Source organism: Canis lupus, chromosome 21 (assembly GCF_011100685.1).
Source record: "Canis lupus familiaris isolate Mischka breed German Shepherd chromosome 21, alternate assembly UU_Cfam_GSD_1.0, whole genome shotgun sequence".
NCBI classification, from domain to species: Eukaryota; Metazoa; Chordata; class Mammalia; order Carnivora; family Canidae; genus Canis; species Canis lupus.
In genome coordinates, this window is record NC_049242.1 from 10,532,471 (window position 1) to 10,550,416 (window position 17,946).

General features: G+C 37.7%; 1 protein-coding gene across 1 annotated transcript in view; it reads right to left on the reverse strand.

The window, feature by feature from the left end:
* Positions 1–17,946, reverse strand: part of FOLH1B (folate hydrolase (prostate-specific membrane antigen) 1) — a 64,500-nt gene that overhangs the window by 46,204 nt on the left and 350 nt on the right. Inside the window, 3 exon segments of the mRNA NM_001271778.1 lie at positions 2,893–2,994; positions 10,177–10,363; positions 15,522–15,630. Of these exon segments, the coding sequence (NP_001258707.1) occupies positions 2,893–2,994; positions 10,177–10,363; positions 15,522–15,630 (398 nt within the window).

A 17,946-nucleotide genomic window follows, 5' to 3' on the forward strand; every position in this document is an offset into this window, starting at 1 on the left:
CCTTTCCCTCTGCCTCTCCCCCTGTTTGTGTTCTAAATAAATAAATAAACAAATAAATAAAGAGAAGCTTAGATAACATGAACAAATGGGTGAAAATTAGAAGAAGGTATTTGTAATATTTAAACAATATGAAATAAATAAGTAAAACATTTAAGAAACCCTTAAATTTAATAAGAAAAGGGCTAAAAATTCAACAGGAAAATTAGAAGATTATACTTAGACATTGCACAGAATAAACCCCAGAATGGCTAATAAATAAATTTGTTTAGAGATGAGCAACCTCACTTGTAATCAGAGAAATGTGAATTAAAATAAAATAAGGGCAAAAATTCATAGTTACATAACTTCAAGAGTTGACGAAAATATGAGGAAAAAGGATCCTCATTTAGTGTCAGTGGAAGCAATAAACTGCTAGAGTTTGGACATTGTGAAATTAAATCCCACACCTGAAACAGAATCCCACACCTGATTCACTGTAAACAGAGAAACCCCTACAAGCCCAGATGGGGATGTGTATGAGGATGTTCGCTGCAACACTGTGGTGATGAGGATTTAGGAGTAAAGCAGCGTACACCACTAAGGCAATGGGCAAGTTACATGTGGTGTGCACATAACCTGGAATGAGAGGCAACAATAAAAAGTAAACTACCCTGACATAAAGCAACATGGGTGGATTTTTTTAAACACCATTAATTGAAAAGAGTAAGAGACCAATTAGGACCTAAAGCCTAATGCTATTTACATAAATTTAAAACACGTCAAACACAAAATAAAGCCATGTGTTTTCAAGAATATATACGTTGTTGGGGGCACCTGGGTGGCTCAGTTGGTTAAGTGTCCAACTCTTGATTTCAGCTCAAGTCATGACCTCAGGGTTGTGAGATCGAGCCCCGCTGGGTATGGCGCCTGCCTCCCTCTTCCTCTACCCCTCCCCTGCTCTTTCATTCTCTCTAAAAAAAGAAAACAACAAAAAGGAATATATGCATTGCTAGGGACATAAATATGTTGGGCAGGGAGAGAGGAATGAGATTGAGAATAAGGATGAGAGATGAAAGGAAGAGAAAATAAAGTAAGGATCATACATGGGCCCATGAAGGTAAGGAACCTTAATCTGCAAAATAAGTCTAAGTGACCACAGTATGCCTGAGATCTAAAATATACTATCTCAGGGCACTTGGGTGGCTCAGTCAGTTGAGTGTCTGCTTTCAGCTCAGGTCATGAACCCAGGGTCCTGGGATAGAGCCCTGTGTTGGGCTTCCCAGTCAGTGGGAAGTCTGCTTCTCCCGCTCCCTCTGCCTGCTGCTCCTTCTGCTTATGCGCTCTCTCTCTCTCACTCACTTTCTCTCGCTGTCAAATAAATACATAAAATCTTTAAAAAAATAAAATAAACTATCTCATTTCCATTTTTATATGTCTCATTCCTATCCCATGTTATAATTATGAGATAGTTATGACTGCAAGCATTCTATTCATGTGCTAAATTTCAGAAAGAATTTTTCCAATATATCATTAAGATGTAAAACCATTCATTTGAAGTAAATATCATACAACTAACAGAAGATACTCCTTCATTCTAAGTTTGTGAGTTTTTAAATTATAAATAAGTTAATAAATCCAATACATTTGAAAATAAAAATGGTATTTTTTCTCTTATTTATTAGAAATATGGCACTGCCTGATATTAAATCATCCTTATGTTGTTGCAATAAATCCTAATTGGTGAAGACAGATTTTAAGATACTCATTCTAAAAACACATTTTTTACTTTGAATGTTTCCAATAAGAGTCTTCTATTGAGGGGACAACTGGGTGGCTCAGCGGTTGGGCATCTGCCTTTAGCTCAGGGCGTGATCCCAGGATCCAGGATCGAGTCCTATATCGGGCTCCTTGCAGGGGCCCTGCTTCTCCCTGTGCCTGTGTCTCTGCCCCTCTCTTTCTCTCTCTCTCTCTCTCTCTCTCTCTCTCTGTGTGTCTCTCATGAATATATAAAGAGACTTCTATTGAGTGATGCTTCAATATACCTGTGGATTAACAATTTCTTTTAAATATATCCCAGGCACTTCAACCCAATACATCCAAAATTGAATTTACTTAACAACTTTTAAAAAGATACTAATACATTATATCCAACTCTTTCAAATGTAGCTTTCTTACAAAAAAACAAAGTACTGGGCAAGAATCTGGGGACTAACCACAGAATTTCAGATGATAATTATGCTTTATGATAACACTGCTTTATAGACTAGACCACACAAGATTTTCTAGAATGGATATTCATACTCTTCATTTGAAAATGGTGACAATACTCTGATGCAAATTCTTTGAAAACTAATCAGTGCTATGCAACAGTAATAATGCAGCATTCTCATACAATGGAAATTATTTCTTTGGCAATAAAAAAGCAAAATAAAAGTTAAAACGTGAATCTCACAGATTCTATGCTTAGTGAAAGAAACTAGACACAAATGATTACATGCTGTACAATTCTATCAATATGAATTTTTTTAATAGGCAAAACTAATCAATGGTGAAAAAAAAAACTAAAAGGATTGCCCAGCAGGGGGCAGGAGGTGTGGTACCGACTGAGAAAGGGCATAAAGGTACTTTCTGAAGTGATAATATTCTGTGTGTTAAGAGATTTGGATCACACGGGTATATACATCTATCAGAAGTCAATAAATGTATATTTTGGATTTCTGCATGTTATTGTAGTAAATTTTATCTTTAAAAACTGTTGATAAAACTAATAAATAGTCTTTTCCTCATTAAGAACTGTGTAAAACTGTGTAAATTTGGATTATATCAAAAATTTCATTATAACTGATTAATTATTGCCTGAATGTATGAGGGGGTTCTGTTTGTGATTTTTATTTTATTGTATTGCACTTTTACCTCTGGCATTCCTTGTGGAGAGAAGGCATTAAAAGGTGGCACAACATCTGAAACATTTTCATATCCTGGAGGAGGTGGTTCAAATAACGATGAGTTGAAAATCTAGAAAAACAAAATATTATAGTTAAAACTAAGTCAGGTAAAGTTTAATTACTACCATCAAACAAGGAAAAATGTGCATTATCATTTTTGTCAGTAGAAGGTTTTGTGTTTTGTATTTTGAAAGTACATATCAAATACTCAGCACTGTGCTAGAAGCTTGTGATGATTTCATGAGAAGACTAAGCCACAGACCCAGAGAGGATCTACAAAGCAGCAGGTTTTGATGTAGGATGAAAAAAAAATCTTTTTTGTAGGACGAAAATTTTAACACCCAAATAAAAAGTAGTATTGTATTGTAATCTTAGTCTTTTTTAATACTGTTAATTATTTAGCAACAAATTAAACACTAAATTCACTTCCATAAAAAAAATTACATTTTGGAGTGATCCATACCAAATAGTATCTAGACACACAGAACAACATTCACCCTGAAAAGAACTAAAAATGCTGAACTAAATATAATTTTTTTAAAATGTATCGTCAAATGGGGGGGGGGGAGTAAGGAATACTCAAACGCCAAAAGAATGACATGAAAACAGGAAGACTGAGAAAACTGAGAGACTGCTCTAAAGTCTGCCTTTGCCTTAGTTGGACCATTAGAGCCAAAGGAGAGGCACAGAAGTTTAAAGACTAGACTGACCAGTCCAAATAATGGAGTCTAATAAGACACCCTTGCATAAAGCTGGGTCTCTGAAGAACAACTCCTTCAGGGTTAAGAATACTCTAGAGACAAACCCATTGGATGTCTATGTGAGGACCTGTAAAAGGAGCGAACAGAGGGGCGCCTGGGTAGTTGAGTGGACATCTGACTCTTGGTTTTAGCTCAGGTCCTGGCCTTGGGGTTGTGGGATTGGGCCCCACGTCAGGCTCCGCCCTCAGCATGGAGTCTGCTTGAGACTCTCCCTCTCTCTCTCTGCCCTCTCCTCCCTCACATGCAGGCATATGCACTCTCTCTTTCAAAAAGAAAAAAAGAAAGAAAAGAAAAGAAAAGAAAAAGAAAAGAAAAGAAAAGAAAAGAAAAATGAACAACACATTTTCTACCTAAAATTACCAGTTTGGAGCCAACAGATATTCACTTAAAACAAAGAATATCTCTAAAGGATATCATTCAACAAAACAAAGCCTCTAAAGGAAGCTCTAAGTTGATTCAAGGGCTGGTAAGCAAGGTATCATGTGGAAAAAACAAATATACTGTAAAAAGCAAGTATTATTCAAATTGAAAAGAACAAGACTGAATTAGATTTATGGGCATAAATTGGTGGGGTATGACCAAAGTGAAAGTATTCTAAGATGTTTGTATTGCAGAAATCTTGATTGAATTATGACATTGTTAAGTAGGGATCAGATTTTTTAGATTCTGAACTACTAAAAAATAAAACTAATACGGCTAACCACTCCCTTCACCCCGCCTCCCAAAAAAGGGAAGGGGGAGAAAGAGTGGGAAATCATCATGACAAAGAACATTCTGGAAAGTTACAGACTTTATCTTATTTTTTTCATGTGCAAGTCTGCATGATTTTAATCTTATGGGAACTAGGGAGGTTTCTTTCTTTTTCTTATCCTTATGTTTGGAAAGCTTCTCTTTGTTTTTAGGCTGTTTTTTATTTTTATTTTTTAATGAAGTAGAGGTAAAATATGTGCTGGGGGCAGAAATAGAGCCCATACTTTAAAGTTTTGCCAAGTCATTTTGATCTTGGTAAATGTTCAAGTATAGCTTCTCTGCGAGCCCAGGAGTAGGGACACGAAAAGTTGAAAACTTCCTTTATTTTACTACAACCAGGAGTTGCTTTTGTAGCTAATTACCTCTATTTCTTAAAAAAAAAAAAAAAAAATGCTGTGTTTCAGATTCAGGAGTTATCTATCAACATTGCAACAATTCAACTGTTTTCATCCCTCTGTCCCACCTGCAAATGTACTATCACCCTTTGTACTATCACCATCTCCCAGTGTACTTTAATTATCATGACTATTCAGAGCTGAGCTCTGTGGTGAACTGTAAACTTTTACTCTCCAGCACAACATACACAAGTTCCTTCTTCCACAGTCAATTAATACCACTAGTGGTCTGTGGATTCTACCAGAAATATTTTAAATACATACAGACACAGTATCTTTGTTTATATAGAGATAACATGATATAGATTGAACTCTATACTGCCTTTTTTTTATGTCACAAAAGGTAAAAATAGAAATAAAAACTTGTTAACCAAAGTTATTGTAGTTATACTCTGAATACATAATTTGAGGTTATTTTGGTGAATTTTGGAAAGTTGAGCAATGCTCTCTGGTATATAGTCTACCTTTGATAAAGTCACCCAAAAAAGTTGTTTCCTTGATCTTATAAATTTCTCCCACTTATTAAAATAACTCATAAACTTGCTCTAAAATCCACTTGTCCAGAGGCTGTAAAATTGCAAATTGGTAATTGGGGCAAATTGAGACCAACTTGAATGCTCCCTTGGCTGAAAGCCTTGCTGATGCAGTGACTTTGTTTCTATATGGATTTCTATTGTACTTTACTACCCTTTCTTTTATAAACTTTCTCAATGATTCAGACAAGTTTTGCACCCTCTGTGGATCACAGAAAAATTATGGGCCATATGGACTATGTGGGGAATTTTGGAAGGTGGTGGTTGACATGGTTTCATTTTAGGTTCTGTCTGCCTAAAAGAAAAGGAAAATATTTGATGCTCTAGTTAATATAATGTCAGCTGAGGGTTACTCCTGGTCTCCCATCACTCTTTGTACCACTGCACTGGCCAGGACCATGTAAAATGTTGAAAAGTAGGGATATCCAAACTTGAAGGAAATGTTTTTAATGTTTCCCCATTAATTTTGATACTTGCAGGATGCCTGGAGTGGCTCAGCGGTTGAGCATCTGCCTTTGTCTCAGGGCATGATCCTGGGGACCTGGGATCGAGTCCTACATTGGGTTCCCCACAGGGAGCCTGCTTCTTCTTCTGCCTGTCTCTGCCTCACTCTCTCTGTCTCTCATGAATAAGTAAATAAAATCTTTAAAAAAAATTTTTTTTTGATACTTGCTGTGACCTTTATTAGGTGATGTTAATTAACTTCCTTTAAAAAAAAAAAAACTTCCTTTCCAAGTTTACTAAGAGTTCTTGTCATGAAATTTATGTTTCATTTGTTCAACTTTTTTTTTTGGGGGGGTGGATATTTTTTGAGATAAATATGTAATTTTTCCTTTTCCTAATGATAATGATATTATCCATATATATTCACTACACATTTCACCTGTTTTTTTGCAATTTGCTTGTTGAGTTATAATTTCTAGATCATATCTTGCCTTAAAAAATGAGTTGAACTTTCAATATTCTCTGAAATAGGTTGTATTATATTTAAATGATCTTACACTTTAATCTTTGAAACTTAAAGGAAAACCAGTTAGTCTTGGTGCTCTGTGTTGTGGGAGTCCTTGAAGTATCGATTTAATTTCTTTAATGTTATAGAACTCTTTGAGTTTTTAAAAATGCATTCTTATGTCAATTTTCATGTTTTTTCCATCTTTTGATTTCATCCCAGCTATGAATTATTGGCATACCTCTTCCTAGTATTTTCCTATCTTTTTTGAATCTGTGCATCTATAGATACGCCTCTTTTTTTCACTCCTTATATTATTTATTTATGCTTTTCCTGTATTTTTCCTTATTGATCTTTGTCCTTTACAGGACAGAAGGGGTCATGTGGGTGGATTACCTCATCAGTGCTGACCAGGTCATTCCAGACTGACTAGTTAAGGGTTACATTCTTGGGAGAGGCTGAAACTGCATAAGGTTAGGTATTAAGTCTTGGTTGCTGAAGTGGGGCTCAGTATAAGTAAATCCATTTTGGGCCTGTTGTATCTTTTCCTTTAACAGATAAAAACAAATTTAGAGTTGTTGGTAAATTCAAACAGTTAGATAGTGACCTTCTTTATCTTTTAATAAGGTTTTTGACTTTGCCCTAAAATTTACTTTACAAGATAAAATCATTTTTAAGTCAATATTTGCTTAGTATTTCTTTTTCAGTTTTGCTACTTTGAGCTAGTTGTGATGTTATGTTCAAGTCAATCTTTATAAAATAGTACATAGCTAATTTTACTCAGTCTGACATACTATGTTTTTAATCGGACAGTTTTTTCCATTAATTTTTTTCTAATTACTGATACACAGCATTTAAGTCACTTCCACTTTCCTATTACATGATTCTTTCTCTTCCTTTACCCCCCCTAATGCTCCTTTTTCTTTTGTGAAGATTGTGTTTCCTGGGCAGCTGTCTTAACTTGGGCTCAAATAAAACTTTTTTCTTTTTCCTTGAAAAATTTGTAAAAGGTTTGTTCATTTTGTGTCAACACTTGAATAGTGCTTGCTTCAGGAAAGGCAGAAATAGGGAGGAAACAAGGACTTTGGAGAAGTATGCAGCTCTAATGGTGTACTTCAGATGAAAACGAGAAGGAAAATGAACTAATACAGCTTTTAAAAAATGAGGAAGCTTTAGGCAGCGTGATACTGTGATTTACAGTAAACCTCTATTTATTTGACCTTTATTCCATTTCTGGCACTGAGCTTCTAAAACCCTCTAAAAGGAATTTCCTGATGAGAGCAACAAAGATGTCTATTGTTATGCTAACGAGGTAACTTTTTGATTCCACTTAAGGATAGGAGCTTGGAGAACCAACTTTGTGATTAGAGGCCTGGAACCAGCCTCTGGTTTCACAGCCAGCCTCCCACCCAGGAGGAAAGAAAGGCTGGAAGTTGAATCAACCACCAACAGCCAAGATTTAATCATCACAGCAACGTAATGAAGCTTCCATAAAAACCTGAAGGACAGGGTTTGGAGAGCTTCTGGGTTGGTGAACACATGGAGATGTGGGGAGACTGGCGCTCCTAGAGAGGCCATGGAAGCTCTCTGCTCTTTCCCACATCGCTTGCCTCATGCATCTCTTCATCTGGCTATTGCTTCCTATCATCTATCATCCTTTGTAATAAATCAGTAATCTAGGATGTAAAATGTTTTTTGTAAATGTTAATTAGCTCTAGCAAATTAATCAAACCTGAGGAGGGGATCATAGGAACCTTGGACTTCTGCCAGTCTGTCAGAAGTAGAATTAACAACCTGTCTCCTGAGTTGAAGGGGGTCATTGGAACCTCCAGTCTACAGCTGGTAGGTCAGAAACACAGGTTAACAACCTGGTCTTACAACTGGCATCTGAATGGGTTGGGGGGAGGACAGTCTTATGATACTTAACTCTTACCTATGGAATCTGCCAGTATCTCCAGGTAGGTCGTGTCAGAATTGATCTGAATTGTAGGACACCCAACTGGTGTCTGAGAATTACTTGTTGGATGTGTGGGGGAAACATTCCCCATCTCAATAAAAATTGGTCTAGGAACCCAAAAGAGAGCTAACACCTTTCCAGAAAATCTCCAAAATGACATTTCTACATGATACCTTTTATTATGTGACAGGCCTGAAGAATTTAATAAATGCTTATAATGGCAAAACAAACAATGAAAGGGAATAATAAAAGCGAACTCACAGTCAAAACTGGGAGATGAAAGAATAAGGAAAAAAGAAGTGCATGAATGCTATTTTCCTCATTTGTATATAGATCATCCCCAAATTTGACAAACCAAGACAGAGGTTTAAGTACATGTACATATTCTTTAACATAATCAATATTTTATTTCATCATTAAATAATTTTCCAAAACATTCTTTTATAGACTGTTTAGTACTTAATTATATAGGCATGTCCCCATTTATTTAACAAATGTTATGGGACCATATATTGTATATAGATATTCCACATACCTTTTTTAAAAATAATTTTTAAATTTTGAGATAGTTTAATATTTTGATAAACTATTAACTACTATAATTTAAAATAGTGTGGGAAGTTTCAAATCATATTAGGAAATTTAGCAAGGGATTACAACACTGACAGCAAAACATAACAGCATATTAGCCATTAAAAGACTGATACATTAGTCGACAGAAGGTTATCAACATATTAGAAAAAATTTTTAAATGTAAATATATTTAAATCACACATTTTCAGTTCACAGTATTTGAAGCTTATACACAATTGAGAAGGCCCAACTAACAAGAGGACTGAAGGAAAATACCCAGATTGAAAGGAGCTATTTTAGGTAAGATACAACTCTAAAACTAAGGTATGCGAAATAGGGTTAAACGTATAAGTTTTATTTTACCAGCTTTCCTATTGATTATATATAATGATAAGAAATATCTCAATGGGGTAATTGGGTGATGGGCATTAAGGAGGGCATGTGATGATAAGCTCTGGGTGTTACATACAACTGATGAATTACTGAAAACTACGTCAGAAACTAAGTATGTACTATATGTGGGCTAATGGAATTTAAATTTTAAAAAATACCTCAATTACTTGTATTATCTTTTCTTCCTCAAGTACGTACCCTAACTTGCAAACAAGATTGTAAATTCTTTCGATATCATCTATAGACATTCTCTCCAAACTCTCTTCCCTTTCAAATGCCCACAGTCAAATTCTGGGCACAGAGCTCAACACATGATCACCTGAGTCATATCAATAAGTACCAATAAAAACCTGCTGACCGGGCAGCCGGGATGGCTCAGCAGTTTAGCGCCACCTTCAGCCCCCAGATACTGGAGTCCTGGGATCGAGTGTCCTATTGGGCTCCCTGAATGGAGCCTGCTTCTCCCTCTGCCTGTGTCTCTGCCTCTCTCTCTCTCTGTCTCTCATGAATGAATAAATAAAATCTTAAAAAAAAAAAACCCTGCTGACTCATACTGCATAGAGTGGGGTCTTGAGTTTCCTCACAGCCCCAAACTTATACAGTATCTTTTATAGTCTGAACCTATCAAAAATGTGTCTATTTTACTTGCTTCAAAGTACTAATATATTGTATTTTATTGCATGAAGTACTATAAAACAGAAAATAGAAATGTCATCAAGCATTAATTTCTCAGACTTTTTCCAACATCACACTAAATTCAAACATCATAAGAAAGGAGTAATAACACTGGTAATGAGATGTTAAAGATATCACTCACAAGTTTCAATGATACTGATTTCTATCAATAATTAGAGATGGTATAGGGCATTCTTTCATAAAAGGTATTTGAAAAGAATAGAGATGTAAGTAGTTTTTTTATCTTTTATCTTTTTTTTTTTTACCTCATTTCCGTCTTCATCAATTATTGAGATGTAGTTGGGATGAGTCTTATTTGGATAGGACAACAGGACATCATAATGGGCTAACTCTACAGAATCCAAGCCAAATTCCTTCCACTGGGATTGAATTTGCTTTGCAAGCTGGAAGTTTCGTTCTGTTCCTGCTAAATGTGGCAGCCGTGTAAAATTACTGGTGAACAAAAATTGAAAGTGGTTAGAAATTAATGTTTAGTCAGCTTTTATCCCAAGTGAACAAACAAGTATGGCACATTGACATTTAAAAGTGCTTTGAAATGTGATACGATAAAAAAGCAAAGTGGCACTATTATTGCATGAAATAGATTTTTCAAAGCATATTTTAAAGTTTTCATGCTCTAATTTGTACTCATTCAAGAGAAAAATTGGAAGAACTGATCTTTGTAGAGAATTGTTATGTGATCCTATGGATGTGTCCCCATATAGATGAGGAAAATATCATATTCTTTCCTTAAGACTCATGCATCTTAGAACTTTCATAGAATTACTTGTTTATTTCACTGTGTAAAATATAATTAGAAGGTAAAAAATGTTTTCATACAAAATATCAGGCTGTAACATGCCAAGAATAAAGGATAATTAAATTTATTTTTAAATACTTAGAGTTACGGCCAAGTGAGAAACCTTTTGATTAGCAACCTTATAAACTATCTTCATTAAGGAATAATCTAAACATATTTACAGAAGCTCAGACCGAAGCTCTTGTACTCCATTCATCATGCACAGTAATACACTTAAAAATCAATGATGATAATTAGCCTGACCAGAAATATCTCTAACAAATAAGCTGTGAGGGCAAAATTTTAGCTACCAAAAACATTTTCGCGAGTTTACTACCTTCTCATTTAATATGGCTGGATGTCTGTGCTTTTGTTTGTTTAAATTTATCTCTCTCCTGGAAATGTGTTGTTTCTCTGAAGTTTGGGCTTATTGATATTTTCATCTTAAACCACTTAAAGAAAAAAAATCCACATGCATCATGTATCATAAAAAGACATTTATTTCTAGATCATGAACTTTGAGCTTCACAACTTCTGGTTCTGAATATGTAGGTTTTTCTAAAATCAACACATGTCTATCCTTATAGGGATTTTTTTAAAATCTATGACTATGATTCCACTTTCAAATGTTTGATTTTACTGTGTATCTTAATTTTTTTTTTTTAAGATTTTATTTATTCAAGAGAGAGAGCATGAGCAGAGGGAGCCTGATGTGGGACTCCATCCCAGGACTCCAAGATCATGACCCAAGCGGAAGGCAGAGGCTTAACTAACTAAGCCACTCAGGCACCCTGTGTATCTTAATTTTTGACTAAGAAGGTTAACTGCTAAGAAAATAACTCTCGATTTTTTAAAACTGGAGTTCTCATGATTTTTTTTGTAGTTCTATTAAAATAATTTAAATTGTGTGTATAAAGATAGTATCAAAATCCTTATTCAAAAAATGCTAAAGGACTTAACACTTAGAGGGTCCAAAAGTAGACTGCCCCAAGATGGGCCATTTTGGCAAGAACATTATTCTGAGATCAATGCAATCAAAGCCCTATGGGCTCAAAAGAAACTTGCAGCTTCCTTTACAACACAGAAGAATCTAAATTGGGGGTCTTTCTCAAAATAAGGGTTATTAGCAGAGATCAATTTTATCTGAGTGGTTCATCTGTATGGCAGGTGATTATCTCATTACTAAACATCTGCTCTTCTTATCACCTGTGAAATGCATTCCTTTCTTCTGAAGTCCCAAACCCCTGACCACTTCTACTTATTTCAGGATGACATATACCTCATTTTGCCTATCTTTGGAATTCCCACGTCCATATGGATTCCCCACACATACACTATTAAGTCTGATTTTCTCCTGTGAATCTCTCTTGGGTCAATTTAATTCTTAGGCCTGCTAGAAGAACCTTGAAAGGGATATAGGACATTCTTGTTCCCTTACAACGACTCACACAAAATTTCTAACGTATTTGCAAAATGTAGTAACAAAAATAACACAATTTTAAGAGGCAGCTGTCTTTTATCTCTTCAATGTATACCGGCACAGAAAACAGAAAAAGAGCCAACATGTTGGGTTTTTTTTTCCTATAGTACACAGATCACAAACTGTAACATAACTAAGGTGGATGCAGATTATGCATATTTCCTTTAAGTCCGTGATAACTCTGTCCCTACATGTGAGAAACAGGGCACCTGGCTGGCTCAGTTGGTAGAGCACAAGTCTCCTGATCTTGGGATCAGGAGTTGGAGTCCCGTGTTAGGGGGTAGAGTTTCTTAAAGGAAAAAAATAATTTAAAAAAAGAAAAAGGAAAAGAACAGTTGTCAATAAGGAGTCCTGAACCTGCTCTCCTCACCACCAAAAATGAAAGGAAAGAGAGGAGGGAAGGAGAGATAGAAGGAAGGATGGGAGGGAGTGAGGAAGAGATGGCAGGAGGGATTGATTATTATCAGACCTGGCTATTAGAAGTCAAATTCCTTGTAACAGTGTTGTCATTACTAACTAGGATACAAAATGTGCTACAATCAGGGCTGGAATCCACTCCTTTGGAGCAAAGCTGAGCCTAATAAGAGGATAAAAAAATCCATTTCCAATAATAAATAAATAAACTGGCATAAAATCTTCTATTTGCCTCTAATCTGTGTGATCCTGGCTAAAGCTTTAGTTTCTCATCTGTATATGGGGAGAATATTGCTAACTCACTACTTCTCAAAGATCTGTGGCTCAATTGGGTAACTGATTAAACTGCAGCTCTTACTTTTTCTTGTTTTAATCAAGTTAGAAGTGTGTTGCAAGTAATTCGTTGGTCCTACTAAAATCTCAAGTTTTCTTTAAAAATAATAATTTACAAATCATCCCAAATAGCCAACAACTTGTACTTAAAATCCTCCATCTGGTTAAGAAGTTCCACGTATCATTTCATTATCTCATTTAATAAAAAGAGCTGTTAGCATTCCTGTTTTAATACACTATCCAGGTTACAAATGCTAGAACACTGCTCCCAGGAGCTAGATGCCTCGAAGGCAACTAGTAAAAGGCAGAAGTGATGCTCAGAGGCTTATCAGTGAAATTCTGAACCCAAAGGTCTAAAAAGAGTTTTCTAAAATAATCTTGTCTTTCAGAACCTGGAAGAGAAGGAATGTTTCTCTAAAGAGATGCAAAATGGTCAACAGAGCTAAGAATTCAACTAGGTGTTTACAAAACAGAAGGGAAACAGGACAACCCAGCATCCCAAGGGAAGCTGAATGAACAGCTTTGATCCTCTCAGCCACTATGGAGAGGCAGACAGCTTGGAAGTAGGGAGGATCTTTAGCAGCCAAGCAAAGGGGGATAAAATGGAAGACTGGAGGCGTTACCGACCCCTGGTTTAAGGGTGTAATTGGATTGAAAACTCTCTGATGGCCAAATGGCAAATAGGAAATCTGGAGAGTCCAGGAGGTTTCGAGTAATTTCATGGTCGTTGGAGGGATGAGCTGGGGTTCTTTTACTCTCTATCTTTTGTGCTAACAGTGAAAATCCTTGAGTTCTGAACAGTCAGAAAAGCTTGGTCGGGGTCATGGAGAATAAGCAAGAAACTGCCAGCTTCTATTTTATTCAGGGTCCAGAAAGAGAAATGAGGGCATTCACTTCTCTTCTTTGCTGCTCAGTCCATGTTACAGGCTAGGAAAGGAAGAAGGAAGCAGGGACAGCAGCTCTGTCTAGGAGTGAATACTCTATCTTGCCAGACTTCCACTTTTATTGTACCTATTATATATAATTATAGTGAAATAAATCCAAGAGGTAGAGGAGGCATTTCCAAAAAATTTAAGCCACGCTCAGGGCGTGATCCTAGAGTCCAGGATCGAGTCCCACATCCGGCTCCCTGCATGGAGCCTGCGTCTCCGTCTGCCTGTGTCTCTGCCTCTCTCTCTCTCTCTCTCTCTCTCTCTCTGTGTGTGTGTGTGTCTCTCATGAGTAAATAAAAAATAAATAAAAAATAAATAAAAATTTAAGCTTCAGGTTCTCTCACCTTAAATGGCCCTTCCAAATATTTGGAAGGTGCCCTAACACATTTTTATTTGTAGTTTTAATTCTATTGTAATTAAAATAGACATATGTGTTTTTATGATTAGATGTGTGCACATCTATACATATATGTGTGCTTGTATACGTGTGTGTGTGTAAATATATAAATATACACACATAAAACTATCTTTTATATAAACGTATAGCTTGTATTCACTAAGGAATCCTGCAGTCACTATCAGAAACATCAAGTATTTTGCTTTGAAAAACAAAGTATTCTAATCAGTTACATATAATCATTCTACCCAAGTGTTTTATTTTTAGTTGCTATGCAAATACTCTTTAAATTTACTCATTTACATCTTTTGCTCTACACTAGAGACAGCTATTTCAGGAAACTGGGAATAAGTTTTCAAACCATGACTTATAAACGCTCTCTAATTCATCTTGGTCACAGCAACAATATCATGGTCCCCATTTTATAGATGTGGAAATGAGAGCTCAGGAAGGTTAAGTACTCACTCTGAGTGATTTTACTCTCAATGGGTAAAGATGGAAGTTAAACTCAAGTATATCTGACTCCAAAGTCCAAGTTTATTCTTTTTTGACTAAAATATAATGTTGTCCTCTAAAATAGGAGTCAGTAAACTCTGTTCCACTGACCAGATCCAGCTCACTTCCTTGTTTTTGTACAGTCCACAAGCTGAAAATGGTTATTACATTTTAAATAGATAAAAAAAGGAAGAGTATTTTGTGACATATATGACATACAAATTTCAGTGCCCATAAATAAAGTTCTATTGAAACTGCCACTCTTATATGTTTATGTTTTTTTTTAAGATTTAATTTATTTATTCAAGAGAGACACACACAGAGAGGCAGAGACACAAGGCAGAGGGAGAAGCAGGCTCCATGCAGGGAGCCCAATGTGGGACTCGATCCCAGGACCCTGGTATCAGGCCCTGAGCCAAAGGCAGATGCTCAACTGCTAAGCCACCCAGGCGTCCCTGTTTATGTATTTTCTATGGCATCTTCTGTGCTACAATAGCAGGGCTGAGTAGTTGTGACACAAATCAGCTGGTCTACGAGGGGCTGGTCCTTTACAGACAAGGTTTGCTGACTCCTGCTCAAAACTGTCTCTAAATGATACAATTTAATTTAAAGTATAATCCTGTCCAGATGAAATATGATACAAGGTCTTCAACAAATAAAACTAAAAAGCCAGTTCCTGTACATAAAATATTGAATCAAAACTTTCTAAACTTATTAACTTCCAACAAATTACTCATATAAACCATCAAGTATGTGCTTACTATAAGAACCTCTTGATGTTCTCAGCTTTCAATTCATCCAAAAATGCCTTCTTCATATCATGCTGTGGAACAATGTTAGTAGGTTCACTGGGGGATTTTATAAACCATCCTGTAAAAATATAAAATATAAAAATGAGATATGAGTTTATAGACAGGACCTATTTTTCCTATCTATCATACGTGAAATGGGAATTATCAATGGCCTCTCGTATTAACTGAGATTTTCTTAAATTTAATTTCTCTTGCCCACTTCCACTGGAAAAAAAAAACAATGTAATACTTTTCAAATATGGATCAGTCACAACATAGTTTTTTAATTCAATTTCAATGACAGGTGTTGCTGCTATTCTAAAAAAAAATGTTTTTAAGAAAATGACCACTAAAATTAAATTAAATTAAATTTCAACAAATGGCGATAAACAAGATTTTTTAAAGTTTAAGGCAAAAAGCTCTACCGATTTTCTCCTGAAAATTTCTATCCCCAGTGACTGCTCTTCTGCTGACTCAGAATGAGCATTTAGTAAATGTTTATAATGAATTAATGATGAATCTATTTCAAGTACATAAATTACTTCAGAGTTGAAGAAAACTCAGACTTGTAATTTGTTCTATTTCAGAAAACTAAAACAAATGTGTTGAACTTTAGAAAGCTACAAGGAAACTACAGTTTACCCAATGGCTCTGTAGGATGTCCACTGCACACAGAGGCCACAGGGAATGGGTGGCCAAACCACGTAGAGCAATTAGCCCTTGTAGCTCTGCGTTTCAACCTGGGGCAAATGAGTCATCTTTACAGGGCTTATTTAGAGAAATGGTATGATCTGGGCATAAAATGATTACTGAGATCACCCATCTAGCTTTCACAGAACTTTCCAAGTATTAATCATATACATGCACATTTACATGCATATTGAAATAAATGGTTGGCAGCACATGGAAATCTATTTCTACCACTACATAGGACAGAAGGACTTGGATCAGCCTGGAAGGAGGGAAAGACACACTGAGGATGAAATGCTTGAATTGAGAGCTGAAAAATGAACAAAATGAAGTGGGAAAACCACGGGAGAGAGGAAAGTAGAGAATCCCAGGAGAAAAGTAACCTCATAAATCCTAATAAAGATCTTATCCGGTGTCATCCACTGGGCAGTGAATACAAGGATGAGGCTGAGGGCAAGAATAAGAATGCTTTCTGAGAAGCAGATTTTAATCCCTGCACCAGCCTTGCCAAGTCTAGTTCCCATTTTTACAACTGAGACCATTGAAACTCAATTTGAACCGTGTCCTTAATGAGCACTCACCTCCCCTCAACCCCACAGCCACCCTCGGTGATTACTAACATGCACGTGTTAGTTACAAGCAGAGAGAAGCTCAAAAGTCCATTAGTGACCCCAAAGATCGCACAGCTAGCCAAAGAGCGCTAACTTAAGTCAGCATAGCTGGCCTCTGCCCTGGTCTTCTTAATCCCAGGAGAGGAATCCAGAATTCAGAGCAGAGGTGAACTATCTTACACTAGCCGCGTGCACCAAAGTCCAATTGAAAGCATCTCCTCCTCCTCAAGCAGAAATAAAGAAAAGTGCCAACACCCCAATACTGCGCTAGGAGCTCTAGGCGCTATTTCACTGCCCATTCCGAATAAATTACGGCTATTCTCCTCCTCATAAAGATTGAGAAACTGAAGCCAGGGGAGACTCGATAAATTGTTCAAAGCCACAGAGGCGTAGCAGAGTGAAGATTGAAATCTGAGAGTCAGAGCTTGTCCCTGCAGCCCCTGGGTCTTAGGAAGTTGGGTTAAGTCTGCGAATCCGGACACGGAGGACGCCAACGACCCGGCGGCAGAGACGCGTGCAGGGCGGGACAGTAACAGCCGGTGTCCGAGTGTTCCTCTAACTGTGCGAGCCTCAAGGACCAAAGAATGAGGAGCGGGAAGAGCCTCGGTGCCCCGGGGCCCGACGTCTACCGACCCTACACGGGAAGCGGCCCAGGCCGCGACCCAAGACCCCAACAGGCCAGGGTCCTTCCGGGACGGTCCGGTCCCCCTGCCCCGCGCCCTAACGCGGCAGCTTCTCCACGGGCCGGAGCGGGCGGCACCTGCTGACGGCCAGTCTCGGGGTCCCCGCGTCCCGCTGCAGCCCCGGGGCACCGTCCCACGGCAGCCGGGACCCCGACTGCGCCCCCGCGGCCCCCACTCCCGCAACCCAAACCCCAGCCCCCGGGGAGCAGGCGTCCAGACGCAGGCGTCCAGAGAGTCCCGGCGACGCCCCACGGCTGCGGGGGTGGGGGGGCTGCGGGGGGGCTGCGGGGGAGCTGCGGGGGGGGCTGCGGGGGAGCTGCGGGGGCCTGCGGGGGGGCTGCGGGGGGGGGCTGCGGGGGGAGCTGCGGGGGGCTGCGGGGGGGGCTGCGGGGGGGCTGCGGGGGAGCTGCG